This window comes from Salvelinus alpinus, chromosome 2 (assembly GCF_045679555.1).
Source record: "Salvelinus alpinus chromosome 2, SLU_Salpinus.1, whole genome shotgun sequence".
In the NCBI taxonomy this organism is placed as follows: Eukaryota; Metazoa; Chordata; class Actinopteri; order Salmoniformes; family Salmonidae; genus Salvelinus; species Salvelinus alpinus.
In genome coordinates this window covers 22064023-22085528 of record NC_092087.1, presented here as the reverse complement: position 1 = coordinate 22085528, position 21506 = coordinate 22064023, and the positions used below count along the sequence as shown (strand labels likewise).

Below are 21506 nucleotides of genomic sequence, written 5' to 3'. Positions count from 1 at the left end.
ACTGTCATTTTATGCACTTGGCAGATGCTACACTGTATTACTAGTGCGCGCCAAGAGGAGGGGCGTGCGTTCCCTCATTTTAGGAGTACTGCATGTAGTCTGTGGTTCAATTTGTGCATGGAATTAAGAACTGTTTACATTTTTTAATATACTTTTTTGAATAGGGTAGGCTATATTATTTGGGAAAATTCAGGCTCATGTAATGCTGTATTAGAATCAATAGGCTTATCGGTGGAGTGAAAAAGTAGGTTTACATGTTCAAGTCCGCGCGCCGTCAAGAGTTTGGCAATGCAGTCAGAGACAAATGAGAGATTCGTGATCTATTTTCATTAGCTCAAACAGGTAAGTAGCGAAACGCTATGGTGTCGTAAAATGCTTTATATAATGTGAGATGAGTTTCCTCGTTCTCCCTCCTCACCCAACTATACTGTGATTTAGACATCGAATGTATTCAACTTGGATTCAGAAGAAGGTCATATTCACACTGATATGATTTAATAATCTGAAATATAATCTACGATTTTCTATGATAGATTCCCAGTAACTGGTCTACGTTGGGTGTTTCAAACCTCCCACTGGGCACAGACGTCAATTAAACGTCTATTCCGCGTTGGTTCAATTTAATTTAGTTGAAATTACGTGGAAACAACGTTGATTCAACCAGTGACTGTGTGTCAAGTGTGTTTCTACTCCACTTGAAGGACAACATTATTTCTGTCTATATTGTTTTTGTCAGTCTTAGAACTAGGTTGAGATATGCTGAAAAAAAAAAAAATATATAATAGTGTATTGACTACTACTGTATGTATTTACCTGGTTTTATGGAGGAATTGTGTACCTTAACTGTTCCATGATGATATACACATGGCATTTCCTGCAAGTCAGATAAACTCTTATTGCCTTATTGCATGTTTAACAGGGCAGCTGTGAGAATTATAAACCTATTAATCACATCTCAGTTGAGTTGGATAGCTAATACATTAGTGCTATTGGAGATGTTCCCAGGCGGACTCATGGCTCAGACAGTTGACCAAGCTGCATAGACAAAGTAGTGTACTCCACTGTATTCATTGATACATAGCCTATTGTAATGCTCTATTCTCCTAATGACATTTGTAGAAAGCACCTGAAAAGGCTAAGGTAATGCTATTTGTGACTTTTCAATTACCTAAACCAGATTACAATGCATCACATGCCTACCTAAAAATGGCAATGAATGGAAACTCAATTTCAAACCTTTGGTTTATTAACCATGAGCATGCAGAAAGTCAATCAGTCCTATTAATATGTATACCCATGTCCCTTCTGGTTTTAAACACTAAACCTCAGTTGGTTTGACATGAAGTTGCAGGTGTTAAAATGTAACATGTACACCAGTGCAATTCTATGAATTATTGATGTTGTATATAGACTCAACATTTTATATTTCCAATTTTCAATCAAGTCTAAAGGCAAATTATTATAGGTATTTTTACTGTATCATGAAGATTATTATATACCGGTAGTTAACCTCATTATAATTATTCTGTTGTTGAAATTGCACAACACGTTTTTGAGAAGCTCCCATATTCATGTGGGACTTAGAAGGCACGTATTGTATGACCATCAGTCCGTGTGCATCTTTTTCCCAGAAAGGCACGTAGTGGTTGTGACAGGAATGCAAAGTAGAGAGGCCCAGGTCCCTGAGTGCTACATTGCTATGATGTGTCCAGTTAAACATCAACCCAGGGGATCAGGCTCAATTAAAATGCAGAATGTCCAGGGGACATGGGAGTGCTTTGGTCAACTTCAGTACTAGCTGTAATTACATTGTTCAGTATTGATTAGCAATTATGTATTTCAACCCATTCATCATTTGAATGTAAAGACCTCTAGGGAAATTAAAACCTCCAGGGAGATTACTATTCTCTTGAATTAGAAGAAGTCTGGATTATTGATCTGTATTGAGCTAGAAAGACAGAGGGTTTGAATTACTATAACCTTTGTATGAGAACATGGAACAAATTGGGATAGATGCTTTTTGACACTACTGGGGCTTTTACATTATTAGGTTGTGAGGTTAGAGGACAGAGCATGACATTTTTAGGCACTTTATGAAATACTTCAGATTGTTAATTAAGAAAAGGTTTCACAGACACATACTGTGTAATACCAACACAACTCTCTTTGGCTACCGGTGTCTAAACATTTCCTATTAGGCTGTTATTTACTATGATTCAGCAGAAGCTTTTAACATTGGCTCTTTATCACCACACGTCTCTTCATCACTGTCTCTCTCATATTTGGCTTGGTCAGAAAGTACTCAGCTCTTTGTTTTTTAGATAAAATCACATTATGTTTACAGTTTAGGAGTCATATTGACTGCAATCTTGTGGACTGTCTGGGCGTCCTACTTTAATAATTCATAATTTTTCGTCTCCTCAGAGATCTGCAGTTGGTCTCAATAAGGATGACATTGTCCAACCATCAGACCTGTAGGTAACCCAAAGACGTCAGTGCTCCCTTCTCTCTGTGTCCCAGATTGGAGATGGTCCACTGGGCCACCCAGTGGTTGACATGTGTCTGGCTCCAGATTGTCCTGGCCTCCGCGTTGGACACCTGTCCCTCCACAGCCCCTAGCCCTGTCAACTTCTCTGTGGCCTACACCATGCCCTTCTTCCAAACAAAAAGCCCCATCCAAAACATAGTGACCAACTCAATGTACCAGGAAGTATATGTTGCATCTCAGAATGTGGTCGAAGCTGTGAACATGAGTTTGGAGAAGGTGTGGGAGCTTCCTACAGGCCCTGTGGGCAGCCCTGAGTGTAAGATTTGCAATTTGTGTGATGTTGACAAGGATCCCAACTTCCTAGAGAACACTGACAATGAGGTATTGTTGTTGGATACGTTCTTTATGTATTTATATTCTTGTGGGAGTTCTCAATATGGTGTGTGCCATTTTCACCAACTTAAGACAGATGGACAAGCACCCAATAAGAATTCTTCAAAATGTTTATTCAGAAAAGAATCTAACTCTGCTGCCTATTGCCCTGACTGCCTTGCCAGCCCGCTGGGAACCAAAGTCACCATGGTGGAGGAGGGGCAAACTGTATACTTTTTTGTGGCTGCCACTGTCAATGACAGTGTTACACAGAGATATGGCAGGAAGTCCATATCAGTGCGCCGACCATTGGCAACAGAAGATGGGTTCTACAGCGACGTCCGGGGACTGACCGTTCTGCCTAGCCTGCGCCGGACCTACAACATTGAGTATGTCTACAGCTTCTTCACCCAGGAGTTTGTCTACTTCCTGTCTGTCCAGAGAGAGAGCCCTGACCAGGAGTTCTCCCCGTTTCAGACTCGGCTGGGCCGCCTGCCGAGGAGCGAGTGGGAGATGAGAAGGTACCGGGAGGTGGTTCTGGAGTGCCGTTTCGAACCCAAGCGGAGGAGGAGGAGGAACCCGGTGAGCGGGAGCGAGGCCTTTAAGGATGTGGTTTATAATGTGGTGCAGGCAGCCCACTTTGGAAAGGCAGGCAGGGAGCTGGCAGATGAACTAGGGGCAGAGGAAGAGGATGACATCCTGTATGGAGTGTTCGCTGTCACAGATGACAACGGGGTCACAGAGCACGACTCAGCCCTCTGTGCCTTTCCCATGGACAACGTGAACAAGGCTATCGATGACGGGGTGGATGACTGCTGTAAGTCCGGCCCAGAGCAGCTGTCCCGGGGACTGTGCCACTTCCAGGCCTGCGAGAGCTGTCCTCATGAGGTGAGTTCACCAGCTCACCCACTCAACACTCACACAGGTTTTTCCAGAGAGGTGTTGATAAATTGTGTTATATACTGTATGTATACTCCGTCTGTGCAGTATGTCTCCACAATGCATATATAGCATGTAGTCTTTTGCTTACAGGCTTACTGCACTCTAATATTTGTGACAGACTGAGTAAACGTTAGTTAATTTGGCTGCTTGAGCAGTACAGAGAGGAAGCCCAGATGTGTGCTGTCGTGGTAATTTCCTGTATTACTACGTGATGAGAGAGCAAACCACACACAAGTCAGAGTTATATTATAAAGTCCATCTTTAATTATATGAGCTTCACCATAGCCCTTTTGACTCTCAGATCAATTCAGTGTCTATAAATGAATTCTCTGAGAGTCCCTACAAAACAATTCTTAGTATCATTTATAGCCAAGACACACCCCTCTCAACTCACATGACGAAACACAGATCTTAGGAACAGTTCACAAAGAACCTTTTACTTGAAAGAGGAGTATCCCATAATTTATAGCATTAGCTATAAATTATCCTTCAGTTTGGTCTCTTTAACCGAGGTTCTAATCTCGTTCTTGGTACCCCTTAGGACCAAAACATTACCTCATCCAATGGCATATATCAATTGTCAATTCTAGATACTCCCATCTCAAATACACCCTCTCCTGGACATGCTCAGAAAGGGTAGTAATTCTCTAGGTCATATACCATGAAAGATAAGTTCAACAGTATGAGAGGGGTAATACAATGATTCCAGACACTTCCATACTCCTCTCCCCAATGGGAAAAGAAGGGAGTGACTAGCGTACAAACATAGTGGAGCCCTTCTCTCTTTCTGATATTCTGCATAGTTATGCTATGTTACTTAACTAATTCTGATTCAGCTACGACAGTGCGTACATGCCTGGCTGGACTGGTAAAATGGAGACTTGGATGTCTGTGAAGTCAGTGAGAGTGGGTGATCCACTGATAACTATATAAAAAAAGTTTTACGAAAGTGTGAAACAGTGTGAAGGATAATGAGTGCACCAGGAGACAAATGGGAGCTGTCTGGAGGACTGAAACATTCTGTACTACTCTTATGGCAGGAATCCAGATTATTTTAACGGCTCTCATTCCTGTGTAGATGAAGATATAAGATCATTTGTATATTCTACAGTACATTCGGAAGGTATTCAGACCCCTTGACCTTTTCCACATTTTGTTACGTTACGTCCTTATTCTACGAAAACAGGTTTTTATAAATTTTTGCAAATTTATAATAAAAAATAAATAAATACCTTACATACAGTACCAGTCAAAAGTTTGGACACACCTACTCATTCAAGGGTTTTTCTTTATTCTTACTATTTTCTACATTGTATAATACTAGTGAAAACGTCAAAACTATGAAATAACATATATGGCATCATGTAGTAACCAAAAAAGTATTAAACAAATCAAAATATATTTTATATTTGAGATTCTTCAAGGTAGCCACCCTTTGCCTTGATGACAGCTTTGCCCAGATGACACATCCATAAAGCTTAATCAAAATTCTTCTGTTGTCAGCTAATATTTTGTCTATTCAACTTAGTGAATAGCATTGGTGTTTAGTATGAGGTTTTCAGCATGAAATATCCTTTATATATTTTTTCCACTTTTTTATTTATTTTACAAATTTTTTTTTCAATGTTTTGGCATCAAACCAGTGGCAGTTGTGATTTTTTTGTTTTCTTAATAATGCCATCTATGATTAGATGTTTTTTTCATTAAAAAGGCCATTTTCTCTTGAACCATATGGCCTATCTATTAGAAACTCAGGGACAATATGGACACTGATATAAAAAATGAATAGTATATATGAATATATATATATTTTAAGTTATTCAAGTAAAATTTATAAAATTTACCATAGATTGCTCTAGATTTTCTATTCATTACCAAAATACCTGAAGATTCCGGTAACTTTGGTAAACTACCGGTAGCTTTGCAACCCTACTTCTGACTCCTTGACTCCTCTAGGGAGCAATCAATTTGTCCGGAAGCTCTTTTTTAGGATGTAAAACTGTTTTATGGAAAAAGGACACACCATTATTCCAACACAAGAAAACAGCTGAAAAGGAACAGGATTTTGGACAGAGGCCAATGTATTTGGGAGTTAGTTAGCTTTTAAACTTGTTTCCAGATATGTGTCTTTGAATAAATCTCTCATGGCACATGTACTTTAACAGTGCCTTTGGCAATGTTCTATTGTCAGTCAAATGAATTTTATGCCTCATTAATCTGGAAATTAAACAACATTTTTGATTGTTAATTTTTTTGTTGTTAATTGTATTTGTGTAAGACCAAGAATATCAGCAAATAGGCCTAGCTGAAAACATGCCAATGAGTGTCACTATGACATCTCATTTGACTCTGCAAACATTCCCAGACCTCTACAGATCTCTGGTTCTGACATTCTTTTGTTAAATTGGGTAAAATCCAATGTTTTGTGCAGTAGCGGTGCATGGGTAAAATTACTGAGGAAGCCAAGCCAGGAAAAAAAGCCATATTACAACCTATGTGTTGTGATAATTGCGTTGTTAGTTCATATCCCTTGTCATCGTGATATATAGGCGTACGGCCGAGACAATAAGAAGACACAGTGGCAGAATAAATTCAACCACACCTTTGTTTCATCACAAAACCGGAGAGCAACATCTGCCGGGTGAAGTCCACAAAACAAAAAGTTACATGACCTACTACAGCATGGTCAAGCAAGTTAATGTTTCCAACATTTTCAGACTACTAAAAAATTATTGATTTAGAACCACAGAGTTACTGCAAGTTGCAAAGAAAACAGGAGCTGCCTCCACTATTCCAGCAGCATTTCAACATCAATATTTCAACATCATCAAATCACCTATGTTTAGTCTAATACAGTGACAACTAAGATACCAAAAAACGATTTTGTCCAATCAACGTAAGCTAAATATGATATGGCTGTCCATGGTACTGATTTATGTGTGTGTGTGTGCGTGTGTAACAGTATAACTTTAGTACGTCCCCTCGCTCCGACACGGGCGCGAACCAGGGACCCTCTGCACACATCAACAACTGACACCCACGAAGCATCGTTACCCATCGCTCCACAAAGGCCACGGCCCTTGCAGAGCAAGGGGCAACACTACATCTAGGTTTCAGAGCAAGTGACGTAACTGATTGAAACGCTACTAGCGCGTACCCGCTAACTAGCTAGCCATTTCACATACCCCCCTTTCAACCTCCTCCTTTTCCGCAGCAACCAGTGATCCGGGTCAACAGCATCAATGTAACAGTATAACTTTAAACCGTCCCCTCGCCCCGACACGGGCGCGAACCAGGGACCCTCTGCACACATCAACAACGGTCGCCCACGAAGCATCGTTACCCATCGCTCCACAAAGGCCACGGCCCTTGCAGAGCAAGGGGCAACACTACATCTAGGTTTCAGAGCAAGTGACGTAACTGATTGAAACGCTACTAGCGCGTACCCGCTAACTAGCTAGCCATTTCACATCCGTTACACGTGCGTGCGTGCAAGTAGAAAAAAACATGTTGACTCACCCTGAAACGCCAATGCCATCGTCCTCTCTTTCATGACTCTGTCATACAGTACACACTTTTAGTTTTTGTTGTCCTAGGTTACCTGGTTAAAATGCTTGCTCGTTAGTCTAACTTTCTTTGATGGGCAACGATGCGCCCGCTCGCCCCAACGATGCGCCCGCTCTAGCTACATATTGAACTTCCATCCTCTCAGGCCAGGGAAACAATATATGAATTTATGGATAGATCAGAATCGCCATTATAATAGTTTGCCAGTACGGAGAATTAAGTAAAACCACTAGTCCAAATCCCTATCTCGATCCATGGGTAATTTAGGAAAGGGACGATTTTAGCTAGCTAGTTAGCCACCGGAGGACAACGACACAACGAGATGCAATAATACATTTTTTTCTGTAAATTACGTTTGGCTTGTGATTGGTTTGAAGCCAAATCCAAACTGGCTTCCCTTGACACTTTTTTTTGGTGCGCCAGGATCATTCACAGTTGCGCTCACTCGGTTTAGCTCAACGTTGATTGTCTATTATTATTATTATTTTATCAAGGGAAGCGAAATGCTCGCTGGCTTCCCTTGCATTCAATGCTACGGGCGGCAACAATGTCATACTCTTTTTGACCAGACGGCATCAGATAGAGGGCGTACACATACTGAGACAGAGGGGTGCTGTTTCGCTCAATCGGATGCTTTTCCGGTGAGATACATTCAGCCTCCTGCAAACTGAAGGAAGCCTGGCCATGAACTTCCTTGAATGTGGAATGTTCCTGTAAGGCCGTTGGAGAGTTTGACTTTTAGGCACATTATGTGCATCAGATAACTATTGCCTTAATTTAGAGGTTCCAATGATATTGAAGATGGATGACAGCTTGAAATCTTGGCCAGATTCATAAGCGAAGTATTATGCTAAATTAAGAACTTGCCAAAGAACTCCTGTGCTCACGGAACATTGATATATAATTGAAATATTATGGCCCAGGATTAGGGAATTAAAAAACATAGTTTTGATGTTAATCCAAGTGTCATGAAACTTGTGGGAGGAAAAATGGATGTGGCTTTCAGGTAGATTTGACCTGGAGATTATGGAATGATGTCAGACATCGTTAGCTGAATGCTAAGAGAAGCCCAAGACCTAACATGTTGTTTGTGTAGTTTTCTCCACTATTAGTCACACTTGACATTAAATGGGTGGATGAACGATAATCCTTCATTAGATTCTCATTCTGCAAAACTGAAATTCCAGGTGAAGGCAACTGAGGCCACCTCTACCATGTTTTACAGTACTTTTCTGTACCTGTGTGTTTTCATAATTCAGGGCAGCAGTGGCCTGCCAGCTGGAATTTACAGAAATCTGAAATCCTGGCCCCTCCCTCTCCAACAGTAGCTCATAGCTGATACCAATAACCCTGCTTCTCACAAGAACAACTACACTTCCGTCTAGTGTCATTATCTGTTGTGTAGTAGGCATTATTGAAGTGGATATATTTTCTTATGTGGTCAGATGACTTGAAAACAGAGCTCTTTGGCCACACATACCAGTGGTGGGTTTGGTGTCGAAAAACAGATGCATATGCAGAAAATAACCTCATACCTACTGCAAAATATGGTGTTTTGGGACTATTTTGCTTTCACTGGTCCTGGGGGCCTTGTTAAGGTCAATTGCATCATGAACTTTTCCAAGTACCAGGACATTTATGTCAAAAACCTAGTTATCTCTGCCAGGAGGCTGAAACTTGGCCACAAGTGGATCTTCCAGTAAGAAAAATAACCCCAAACACACAACAAAATCTACAAAGGAATGGTAAATTGACCAAAAATCAACATTTTGCAATGGCCATCTCAGTCTCCGGACTTGAACCCCATTGAAAACCTGTAGTTTGAATTGAAGAGGGTAGTCCTTAATCGCACACTAAGGATATCAAGGATCTGGAAAGATGGAGGAATGGTCTCTCTATATGGAGGAAGGTCTAGGATCCCTCCCAATGTGTTCTCCAATCTCATAAAACATTTGAGAAAAATGCTGTGTCACTATCCTCGCAAGCGGAGGTTATTAGTTAAACAAAACCTCTGACCAATTGTATTAGTATTAAAATGTAAATAATTAAAATAATACAATTTATAAAAATGTTTGCTCATCTTTATCAAGGGTGCCAATAATTTGGGACCCGACTGTATAATTTGAAGTCTGTTTCAGTGTACTATTACTGGCCCATGGCATTGAGTGTTTACTGTTGTCTGGTCTTTGCCACACTGTCTGCCCTCTACCTCCAGCACACACAGATGTTATGAAACCATAGAAATAAACCCACCTTAACCAATCTTTTCCTAGTACAGTATTGTGGGAGAAAACACCTTTTTTTATAAGTTCCCGAGACAGTCAGAAAAAACACTCTGATCATACGACATATTCACTTTTGTGTCAGTAGTACAGATACTGTTTCCCAAACACCACAAGCAGTTCTGTTGAACTAATGAGCATATACTGTTCCTTGGCTATATCCTTCTTCTTCTAGTTTTTGATTCAACTGCCTTTTTGGAGAATTCCTAATTTGCACAACAGCTTGTGTGCATATTCTTGACTGTTGTAACTTGAAATCTGAGACAATGATTGCTTCTTTATCATGTTAGATGGATCGAATAATAGGTTTAATTGTACCACGTCAGAGTGATCACTAGAATATATTAGCACTATGAATCACTGTGACCTCTGAGGCCAGACACCATTGTGGTTTTCTGGTCCCATGAGGAAGGTGGGCAGAATGAGTCAATAATGATGCACAGACTACAACTGACATAATAATAGCATCAGAACTGTGGAGCAACTCACTGGTCGGCGTGTTCTCAAAGTGTTCCCTTCTAAAGCGTTACAACTTTTTCTTCTTGTTCACTTGCCATCAGAAAAGCTGCTCATCCAGTTCCTTGTTCCTAGAACTTTCATGCCACATTTGTTTACAAAACAACAGCAGTAGGCTGTAGTGCCTCAAGGCCTGTCATGTACCCTTATATACTGCCCTACGTTTACTAAAGCACTTTAGCCAACAGGTTGGAGCTGGAGGGCTTTTGTTACGAAATGTGAACACAATTTGTACATGCATCAAGATAATACTTTTTTTGCTTTCTGTTATTTACACTCTTAGAAAAAAGTATTCCAAAAGTATTCTTTGGTTGTCCCCATAACATAACCCTTTTTGGTTCCAGGTAGAACCCTTTTTGGTTCCAGGTAGAACCCTCTGTAGAAAGGATTCTACCTGGAACCAAAAAGGGTTCTTCAAAAGGTACTTCTAAGGGGACAGCCGAAGAACCATTTAAGGTTCTAGATAACAACTTGTTTTCTAAGAGTGTTATCTAAATATTGTGTATGTACTTTTTTATGTTATTATTTGAAGAGCACAATTCGATTTATATATGCAGTCCTTCATACCCCTAAGTGTCCTCTGTTTGAAGCCCAGAAGGATTCTGATAGATTCATACTACTCATGACTTGGACATGGTTTCCTGACCAGGAAAAACTCTGGGCCCTACTAAAAACGTACATCGTCTCCCTATCTACTATGGCCTATCTCCCTGTTACTAGAGCATGGAGAACAACGCCACCTGCAGGGACCACCCCAGCATGGTGTCTAAGCCTTATTACAGAGTGGACCTCTTCAACAAGCAGATGAATGATGTCCTGCTCACCTCACTGCTGGTCACCACCATTGAGAACAAGACCGTGGCACACATTGGCACCTCCACTGGACGGCTCCTGCAGGTATGGAGGGGGACAGAGAGCTCACAATAGTGTGTGATCCTGTTCCATTTGAGCTAATGAATGAAAAATGTGAACACAGTCCGGCCCTTCTTTGATAGATTACTAACTATCTGCTCTGTCTTTTTGTCAGCTTGTTTTGAGAAGATCAAGCCCTACTATCTTTGCTAATTACACCTTGGTAGAGAACCAGAGGGTCTCCTCCATTGCTGCTGTGTACTCGTCAGAATCTCTACTGTTTGTGGTTGGAGACAAGGTATGGAAAAGCCTGTTCAAAATCAGTTACAGTTAGTAAATACACTGTACACAGCAATCAAAGTGACTCTTTGATTTGATCAAAGTTAATCACATCTCTCTCTTTGGCTGGCAGGTGATCCAGGTACCTCAGAGGGGGCCAGGCTGCCAGCACTTCATGACCTGTGCAATGTGCCTGATGGCTCCTGAGTTCATGGGCTGTGGCTGGTGCTCTGGAGTGTGCTCTTGGAAGGAGGAGTGCAGTGGCCGCTGGAGGAATAAGTCTTGCCCCCCTGGTATCACCGGGGTGAGAAGAACTGGGGAGAGGGATGTGTTTGTTTAATGCAGTTTAGATTGGAGCAATTAGCTACCCACCAATACCATTGTTGTTAATGCTGGCTAGAAATGTCATTAGTCATATGCATGTTTGGTTATCATAAAGATATGTTTGAGATTGTCCATATTCACAGATTACCGGAGCATAACGTGACCATAACTTTGTATTTGTATGTTGTGATTATGCTAAGTTGTTATTGTTGGTCATATGCTGAGTCTGTTTGTTCCTGTTTGGTTTAGTTCTTTCCCAAGATGGCTCCCCCTGATGGTCAGTCAGAGCTGACTCTGTGTGGCTGGGAGTTCCAGTCTCCCCTGAGGCCTGCCATCAGCTCCAGAACCCACCTGGTCAGACTGGGACAGACAGCCTGTGCTGTGCTGCCACTGAAGAGCAACAACACACAGTAGGCTTTTTCACACTTCATTGTTCTTCGCCCCAGGCAAAGACTGACCCTGGGTTAACTTAGCCTGTGTTCCCACAATCAGAACTAAAACCAAATGTCACTTTTCTGGAGTAGCATATTCAAATTAGGTAACAATAGAACTCTGTGATTGGCTAGCCCCGAAAAGTCGGTGCTAATCCTGCTCCAAAGCAAGGCCAGCTAGTCCTGGGCCAAGGTTGGTGCTAGCCCACTTTAGAATGTTTAAGTGTGTATACTCTCTTAACCCTGGACTAAGTTTGAACACTCTCAGTGAGTACCACTCACAATGACAGAGATACACAGTGAATCATATTAGACATATTGACATAAACTGAGTATACCAAACATTAGGAACACTTTCCTAATATTGAGTTGCATCCCCATTTTGCCCTAAGAACAGCCTCAATTCATTGGGGCATGGACTCTACAAGGTGGTGAAAGCGTTCCAGAGGGATGCTGGCCCATGTTGACTCCAATGCTTCCCACTGTTGTGTCAAGTTGGGTGGATGTCCTTTGGGTGGTGGACCATTCTTGATACACACAGGAAACTGTTGAATCTGAAAAACCCAGCAGCATTGCAGGTCTTCACCCTCTGAATGGCACACATACATAATCCATCTCTCAATTGTCTTAAGGCTTAATCTACACTGATTGAAGTGGATTTAACAAGTGACATCAATAAGGGATCATAGTTTTCACCTGGATTCACCTGGTCAGTCTATGTCATGGAAAGAACAGCTGTTTTTAATGTTTTGTTTACTCAGTGTATACAGTAGGTTTATTATATGTAGGTAGGTTTTACTCAACTAGTAATGCAACATAGATGTTAATTCAACTGAAATGTATTCATGTCTCGTGGTGATTTCTGCTGCATCAATGTTAGTTTGACACTGACATGTTGATGAGCCTGTTCTTGTGCCGCTCCTTAGCCTGGTGTGTAAGATTCGCTCTGGGGCCATTGAGCTGTCCAAACCAGTTAACATCACTGTAGAGGTGCAAGAGGGGAAGGTGGAGGGCCGCTACTCCATCGACGGGAAAGCAGAGATGCCAGGATTTACCTTTGTGGTAATTTGAACTTACCATTGATTTAACTGCTTAGTTGTAGTTGGGTGATTCATTTTATTATGCCTCTGTTAATAATAAGATATATTATTGCATGTAACAGAAACATATTGTAAATATCAAGTGAGTTTGGAAGTATCCTTTGTTGTACATACAAAGTCACCATCACTTTTTCAGCAATACTTGATGAATGGCCTTATGATTAAATTGGTGACATTTTGCTCCCTCTGGCAGATTCCCAACATCACAGAGATCCAGCCCAACTACGGGCCTCGTGTTGGGGGAACTTTGATCACTGTGACTGGGCCTCACCTGGATGCTGGGAAGACCAGAAGGGTCACTCTGAATGGAGAGCCCTGCCCAATCACCAGGTGGGCAGATGCAGTTACTGGTTATGTTATTATGTCTCTCTTGTGATGTTTTCACCCAAAGTCTGTTTTCTCTAACCTGGACTTCTAAAATACCTGACTGTACACTCTTAGAAAAAAAGGTTCCAAAATTGTTTTTCCACTGTTCCCATAGGAGAATCCTTTTTGGTTCCAGGTAGAACCTTTTTTGGTTTCAGGTAGAACTCTTTTGCGTTCCATGTAGAACCCTCTGTGGAAAGCGTTCTACATGGAACCCAAAAGGATTCTACCTGGAACCAAAAATGGTTCTTCAAAGGGTTCTCCTATGGGGACAGCTGAAAAACCCTTTTAGGTTCTAGATAGCACCTTTCTTCTAAGAGTTTGACATAATTCACTGTCTACTATTTACGTGTGAGAGCCGCATGCTTGTCCCAGCATTTGTTTATACAGTAATGTCAGTATTGGAAACTGATTTCGATCTGACTGTGCTCAGACTACTTATTATTTTTAAAAATTTAACCTTTAAACCTTTCAATTACAGGGAGTGAATGAAAAACGAGTTGTTTTGATGACTAACTCACTGTGGTGGAAATATATATAGATATTTTTTTTCAAATATTCTACCAGTATATCTTTTAAGTTGTCTGTTAAACTTTTTAATGTGTCAGATGTGAAAGCCAAATGTAGAGTGAGGTGAACCTACATCCTATAGTATAGCCTGTAGGAGCACTAACCCTGGACTTCCTCTACTCCACCTGTCTCCAGTGTCACAGCGCCCAGAGGGAACATGTCCTCCATCATCTGTCTGTCTCAGCCCATCTCGGAGGTGAGGGACGTCCCCCTCAGTGTGTTCATAGACAAGTCCCCCGTCCTCACCACCAAGGTCTTCTACTACAAAGAGAACCCCGAGGTCACAGCCGTCCTCCCAGACTGCAGTTTTGACAGGTAGGCCAAGCCAGTGAGGCTTCTTCACTATATGGAATGACCAGTCTCTACGATCAGTGTTACCATCTCAACCATGAGACAAGGTCAATCAATCTAAGCCCTGCTGTTGGGTCTCTGTAGAATCTGTTATGTTATCGTCTCTCCACTCTCCAGGGGGTCAAAGATAATCATTGAGGGGAAGAACTTGGACTCTGTATACAGGACCATCATCCGCTTTAGGCCCAATGAGAGCCACCTGAAGCCTGTCACCAGAGTAAGATCTCGTTGTAAGATTATATTACCACATACTGTGTACATGATAGAGATGAAAACATGTTTATCTCTATAGTATACATAATATAATCATATTCATACAGCTATTTTTATAATTCCCTCCAGGAGTGCAAAGGCAAGTCGTTGCCCACACGGATGGAATGCATAACCCCTGCTTTCCCCCGGGAAGAGACAGAGGAAGGGGAGCTCTCCTTTGATATGGATGGAGCTGTTGGACTGTGGAATGGAGTGTTCTCCTACCACCCCTATGGCGAGCCAATACCCTTTGAAACTGAGGGCCATGTACTTAGGCTGTATGCTGGACAAGATGAAGTGTCACTACATGTAAGTGCAACAGTGCCATAACAACAAAATGTTAATGGTGTCATGTCTATTTGACTGCAACTTACTGTCAGAAGGAGTTAAGACTATTGTTTTTATTGCTTACATACTGTTTAAACCTTTTCAAGAAGAAAAACTCAGAACTCTTTTTTTCTTCCCCTCACAGCACCAGAAACTGAATCTTGTGAGTTCCTGCATGACAATCACTATGACAGTGGGAGGAGTGGATTGTGACGCGAAGGTTCTGGACAATGAAATCACCTGCAGGATCCCTAGAAACGTAACCATCAGTGGACTGCCTGTGAAGGTAAGTTAGTAACTGGACACTATGTTGTCCATTCAACATTAGAGTATGTCAACAACTTTACATAGATTCAAGCAATAAACATCCTACTATTGGGCTCCAATTGGTTGTTTTCCCTAAATATGTGGTTAAATGAGAAAAACAAGACAGTAGTCTCTGGCAGCAGTCTTGATCTGACCCACTGTCTATCCTCCCCCAGATCTCCATCAATGGGCAGGTTCACAACGTTGGGACTGTGGTCCTGGTCAGTAACCACTACATGGTGGGCATCGTACTGGGGATACTGGGGGCCCTGGTGGCGGGGGCCGTGCTGGCCTTCGTAGTCATGAAGCACCTGAGGAAGCAGAAGAAAGGTGGGTTTCCCTGTCTGTCTGGACTTTAATCAGGCCATCTTACACAACCCCAATGACTGGTAATGAGGATGTCTTATGCAACTGGTTTCAGTAGGACCTCCACAGCCATGTAAAGTGACAGTGGTAGCTAACATTGTCTTGTTTTGATGCGGTTCCCTACTCCCTTGGTTTATGATTGAAAACTCATTTCCAGCCTCTCAGGTGGAGACCCGTTTGGCCCATAACCACAACCGCTCCGGCAGTAGTAGTGTTGAACTGTCACCTGTAGGGGACTACAGAAGAGGTGAGACTGTAATTGGCTAATATAATATTTTATGTAGGGAATCTATCAATCCATTTTGTCTCGTTCAATTTCTATTCTTAGGTTTCAACAACAGTGGTTGAAATCTACACATACTGACATAAATTAATTATCTACACATGCTGAAGGAACTCTACTGACCTTGCCCCTCACCACTCTAGTAGTCCTGCCTCAGAGGCCAAGTTCGGCTCTGGGAAGCCCAGTGGTATTCCCCAGCCCGGCCTATGCTGCAGGCAGCATGGACCCCACCCTCAACCCCCTCATGCCCCCTGAGAAGATCTCCATCTCCAGCTTTAGACCAGAGCTCCTGGAGGAGGTGAAGGACGTGCTGATCCCAGCAGACATGCTCATCGTCCAGCACCACCAGATCATCGGCAAGGGTCAGTCTCATTACAGTGTGTACAGCACACAGAGAGTGCTTTTTAATCAAATGCACATAGGCTACTACTCCCATACCACCTTGACTGATGGATAGAGGGTGTTATTATAGCATATAAATCAGCAATTTTATAGTTCATGGATCATAATAGGGACTCACACCGATGACGTGATATACAGTATGTCGTTGAATTTTGTTTCTGATGATAATAATGTTCTCTTATCTCCCCAAGGTCATTTTGGCACAGTTTACCATGGCTACTTCACAGACCATAACAACAGAGAAATCCACTGTGCTGTCAAGTCATTGAACAGTGAGCACCTCCTTCCTGATTCACAATGTTCTAGAGCTGAACCAGGTGGACTGAGTATTAGTCACCTGTACATGTGACCAGCTGGGTAAACATGGAACAACCCTGCTCATACGCAGGAAGAATTAAACATGTACACTAGGTTTAATGTGGTTTGTTTAGGGTTTTTAAGCTTTATCTGTAAATGCTGACTGTTCATAAGCAGTTTTTACGTTCATTTGTGTGTGTGTGCCCTGCATATGAGCATGCATTTGTGTGTGCGTGTGTTGTACATGTGTCGTGCATGTGTGTGTGTGTGTGCCATATCAGGGATAACAGATGTAGAAGAGGTAGAGCAGTTTCTGAAGGAGGGCATCTTGATGAAGGGGTTCCATCACACCAACGTTCTCTCTCTGCTGGGCATCCTGTTGCCTCAGGAGGGGCTCCCCCTGGTGGTACTACCTTATATGAAGCACGGGGACCTCCGCCACTTCATACGCTGTGAGAAAAGGGTGAGGAAGCCGGTGCCAAAACAGTAGCTACAATACTACCACCTGTTCACTTTGATCAGCATACAAGGGATCTCCTTAACACCTGAGTGATATATCTCAAGGCTTATGTGACCGACATCTTTATTGTGTGATATTGATTCTTCCTATAGAACCCCACGGTGAAAGACCTGATTGGCTTTGGGCTTCAGGTTGCCAAGGGGATGGAGTACTTAGCACATATGAAGTTTGTGCACAGAGACCTCGCAGCACGCAACTGCATGTAAGTCAGGGTTGAGCAGTCACTTCAGTTCTCTGTGACTGGGGCTAGTCACCACTTTAAACTACAAATGAGTCCTGACATAAGCAAACTGGTTTTATTTTACTTAGCAATCCTACTGTACTATAGTTGCAGGCTTGCTTTCACAGATCACCAATCTGTGACCCTTATGTTTGCCCTTACTATTGTCTGTGCAGGCTGGATGAGTCGTACACAGTGAAGGTGGCAGACTTCGGCATGGCCAGGGATGTGTTCGATAAGGAGTACTACAGTGTTCAGGACCACAGGAAGGCCAAGCTACCAGTCAAGTGGATGGCCATTGAGAGCCTACAGACACAGAAATTCACTGCCAAGTCAGACGTAGTAAGTGAAGGAATTACTTTCTGATAACATAATAAGAATTAGGCAGCATTTGTGGAATTAGGACGGACAATGTTGTTACTTGATTAATTACAGTGTTACTACACAGCAATAAGAGCAACTTTATATTACACCCAAATCCTTTCTCACCATGCTAACTTTCATCATGACCTCCTATTACAGTGGTCCTTTGGGGTGTTGATATGGGAGATGTTAACCAGAGGAGCAAGCCCCTACCCAGAGGTGGACCCCTATGACATCACACATTACCTGCTGAAAGGCAGGAGACTCCCCCAACCACAGTTCTGTTCTGACCCTTTGTAAGTAGTGGTAATGATAGTCTAGATAACAGTTCATTTTGTTGGAAATACCTCATAGTAGAACTCAAAATAAAAAGAGAAGCCCTTTTCAAAGTAAACAAATTATATGTCTATAGTAAATATGGTTATACAGTAACATAGATGCCTTAAAAAATCTGAATGTTCTGCATGAATTTCCCACCTCTACAGTTGCAACAAAGAGGAACAGGAAAGTATAGCCAGTAATTAAAGGATGTTGGAAAGGTCAACCTGCAGTGTTAAACCTGTAAATGTCCACCACACACATATCCAAATATTGTCAAGCAATGTCGTCTGGGAGTTAATGATCATCAATATGCTTCACTTGAAAGATATCCTCATACGCGCCCATATGCACACACATTTACTGGTGTGAGATTACATCTGAACGTCAACATGTTTTTCCATGTGTGCTCATCCCATTATCAATGATACATCCTACAGTCTAATCTAATGTGTCCCTTCTCCCAGTGAAAAATAGGAAGTGTTGAAATACAGATTAACAATTGAGAAAACAACAGTAGAGTAGGATAACAAAACATAATGGCTGACTTTTCTGTGTGGGGAAAAAACACATCAAATATGTAAAAGCCATAAATCGTCTCCATATCGCTTTTGCTAAGTCATTTTGGTCCGTAAATTGAAATAAGTACATAGCCTGCACAATATTGTTTTATTTCAGTTAAGCAATTTGTACACTACCGTTCAAAAGTTTGGGGTCACTTAGAAAGGCCCTTGTTTTTCATGAAAACATACATGAAATGAGTTGCAAAATGAATAGGAAATATAGTCAAGACATTGACAAGGTTATACATAATTATTTTTAATTTAAATAATAATTGTGTCCTTCAAACTGTGTCCTTCAAACCATTTGCTGTAATTACAGCCTTGCAGATCTTTGGCATTCTAGTTGTCAATTTGTTGAGGTAATCTGAAGAGATTTCACCCCATGCTTCCTGAAGCACCGCCCACAAGTTGGATTGGCTTGATGGGCATTTCTTACGGTCAAGCTGCTCCCACAACAATTCAATAGGGTTGAGATCCGGTGACTGTGGTGGCCACTCCATTATAGACAGAATACAAGCTGACTGCTTCACCCCTAAATAGTTATTGCATAGTTTGAAGCTGTGCTTTGGGTCATTGTCCTGTTGTAGGAGGAAATTGGCTCCAATTAAGCGCCGTCCACAGGGTATGGCTGGCGTTGCAAAATGGAGTGATTGCCTTCCTTCTTCAAGATCCCTTTTACCCTGTACATATCTCCCACTTTACCACCACCAAAGCACCCCCAGACCATCACATTGCCTCTACCATGCTTGACAGATGGCGTCAAGCACTCCTCCAGCATCTTTTCATTTTTTCTGCATCTCACAAATGTTCTTCTTTGTGATCCAAACACCCCAAACTTAGATTAGTCCCTGTAGATACTTTTTTCCAATCTTCCTCTGCCCAGTGTCTGTGTTCTTTTGCCCATCTTAATATTTTATTTTTATTGGCCAGTCTGAGATATGGCTTTTTCTTTGCAACTCTGCCTAGGCCAGCATCCCGAAGTCGCCTCTTCACTGTTGTCGTTGAGTCTGGTGTTTTGCGGGTATTATTTAATGAAACTGCCAGTTGAGGACTTGTGAGGCGTCTGTTTCTCAAACTAGACACTCTAATGTACTTATCCTCTTGCTCAGTTGTGCACCGGGGCCTCCCACTCCTCTTTCTATTCTGGTTAGAGCCAGTTTGCGCTGTTCTGTGAAGGGAGTAGTACACAGCGTTGTACGAGATCTTCAGTTTCTTGGCAATTTCTCGCATGGAATAGCTTTAATTTCTCAGAACAAGAATAGACTGACAAGTTTCAGAAGAAAGGACTTTGTTTCTGGCCATTTTGAGCCTGTAATCAAACCCACAAATGCTGCTGCTCCAGATACTCAACTTGTCTAAAGAAGGCTTTATTGCTTCTTTAATCAGAACAGTTTTCAGCTCTGCTAACATAATTGCAAAAGGGTTTTCTAATGATTAATTAGCCTTTTAAAATGATAAACTTGAATTAGCTAACACAACATGCTATTGGAACACAGGAGTGATTGTTGCTGATAATGGGCCTATGTACGCCTATGTAGATATTCCATTAAAAATCTGCCGTTTCCAGCTACCATAGTCATTTACAACATTAACAATGTTTACACTGTATTTCTGATCAATTTGATGTTCTTTTTTTTTTAAACAAGGACATTCCAAACTTTTGAACGGTAGTGTATGACTTGTACTTCTATTTTTAGAAGAAAGCCCCATAGTAAGTGCTATATGTAACTCTCTCCAGGTATGCCATCATGCTGCAGTGCTGGGACCCAGACCCAGAGATGAGACCCAGCTTCGCAACGCTGGTGTCTGCTGTCCTGACCATCCTGTCTGGCCTTGAGGGGGAGCACTACATCAGCCTCAAGGTCACCTACGTCAATCTGGACCAGCCACGCCCCTACCCTGCCCTCACAGAGTCCGCAGACGAGTGTGATTCCTCAGACACTGAAGACACACGCTCAATGTCCTCCTGATGTCACATCAGGACAGGTACATGTAGTACAGTATGGCTTGGTGCTATGAGCACAAGGGGCTCAGTTAGAAAGTCAAACTAAAGGTCGTCGGTTATCCTGGAGAAAATGACTTGTCTTTTACTACCTAGTGTTCTAAGTGTAGGGACTTGAATGGTCCTCCCCCATTCACATTATAGTATATTACCTGGCAAAGCTTTTTGTAAATAAGAACGGATGTAATGTCTATATGTTTTCTCTTAATTTTCTTGAGATGTAGTAATTATACTGTATATTTTGGATCATACTTTTACCAAACAAAATGTACCCTAATGTTTTAACAGTGATCTGTCATTATTCTGTTACTTTTATTTCATGCACAATGTGTTTTAGATAGTGTAATAAATTAACATATTTATTTGTTTATATACTCTTGTTCCTGTGAGATTTTGGTAAAATGGCTCATTTATGTAAAATTCCAATATGATAAGAAATTCATTTATGTAATTTAAGTTTTAACATTTTCTACATTAGCTTCTTCCCATGTGGTTGTTTCACCCATTGTCATTCTACACTTACAGTAGATCAGAGACAACTGACACTTGTGTAAACTGTCACTGGTAAATATGCAGCTGGGATATGCAAAAAACACATTTCCAATTCACACGTGTGTAAATAAACGTGTACATGTGTACACCCCCCAAATTATCTATATTTTTTAATGAGTCCATCAGGATATTATTACTGTCATTGAGAAAGGCTTCCACTAGAGGCCAGTGTTCTACTATATTTATGGAACGCTGGAGAAATATGGAGAAAATTCAGCACTTCTTTAATATGTGAATCACGTTGTATGAACACCATAAAGTAAAATAGAAATAGCTCACTGAAAAACACGTAGCA

At 41.6% G+C, this 21506-nt stretch overlaps 1 protein-coding gene across 1 annotated transcript; it reads left to right on the top strand.

Annotated features, from left to right (window-relative positions):
• The first annotated feature begins 59 nt into the window (after nucleotides 1–59).
• LOC139556369 (macrophage-stimulating protein receptor-like) lies at nucleotides 60–21311 on the top strand. Its single transcript, XM_071370271.1, has 21 exons — nucleotides 60–342; nucleotides 2425–3748; nucleotides 10888–11064; nucleotides 11195–11317; nucleotides 11432–11602; nucleotides 11872–12032; nucleotides 12980–13115; nucleotides 13347–13483; nucleotides 14225–14404; nucleotides 14558–14657; nucleotides 14783–15001; nucleotides 15165–15305; nucleotides 15502–15655; nucleotides 15849–15938; nucleotides 16118–16336; nucleotides 16568–16648; nucleotides 16955–17136; nucleotides 17286–17395; nucleotides 17590–17755; nucleotides 17936–18072; nucleotides 20396–21311. Exons 2-21 carry the CDS (start codon nucleotides 2528–2530, stop codon nucleotides 20625–20627), a joined length of 4137 nt encoding a protein of 1378 aa, XP_071226372.1. The 5' UTR covers nucleotides 60–342; nucleotides 2425–2527; the 3' UTR covers nucleotides 20628–21311.
• Nucleotides 21312–21506: the final 195 nt, after the last annotated feature.

Excerpts from the sequence above, each read along its gene's own strand:
- LOC139556369 (XM_071370271.1), top strand. The coding sequence starts at position 2,528 with ATGGTCCACTGGGCCACCCAGTGGTTGACATGTGTCTGGCTCCAGATT. Across the intron at positions 15,939-16,117 it reads TGTAGGGGACTACAGAAGAG|TAGTCCTGCCTCAGAGGCCA; the intron begins GTGAGACTGTAA and ends TCACCACTCTAG. Across the intron at positions 18,073-20,395 it reads CAGTTCTGTTCTGACCCTTT|GTATGCCATCATGCTGCAGT; the intron begins GTAAGTAGTGGT and ends AACTCTCTCCAG.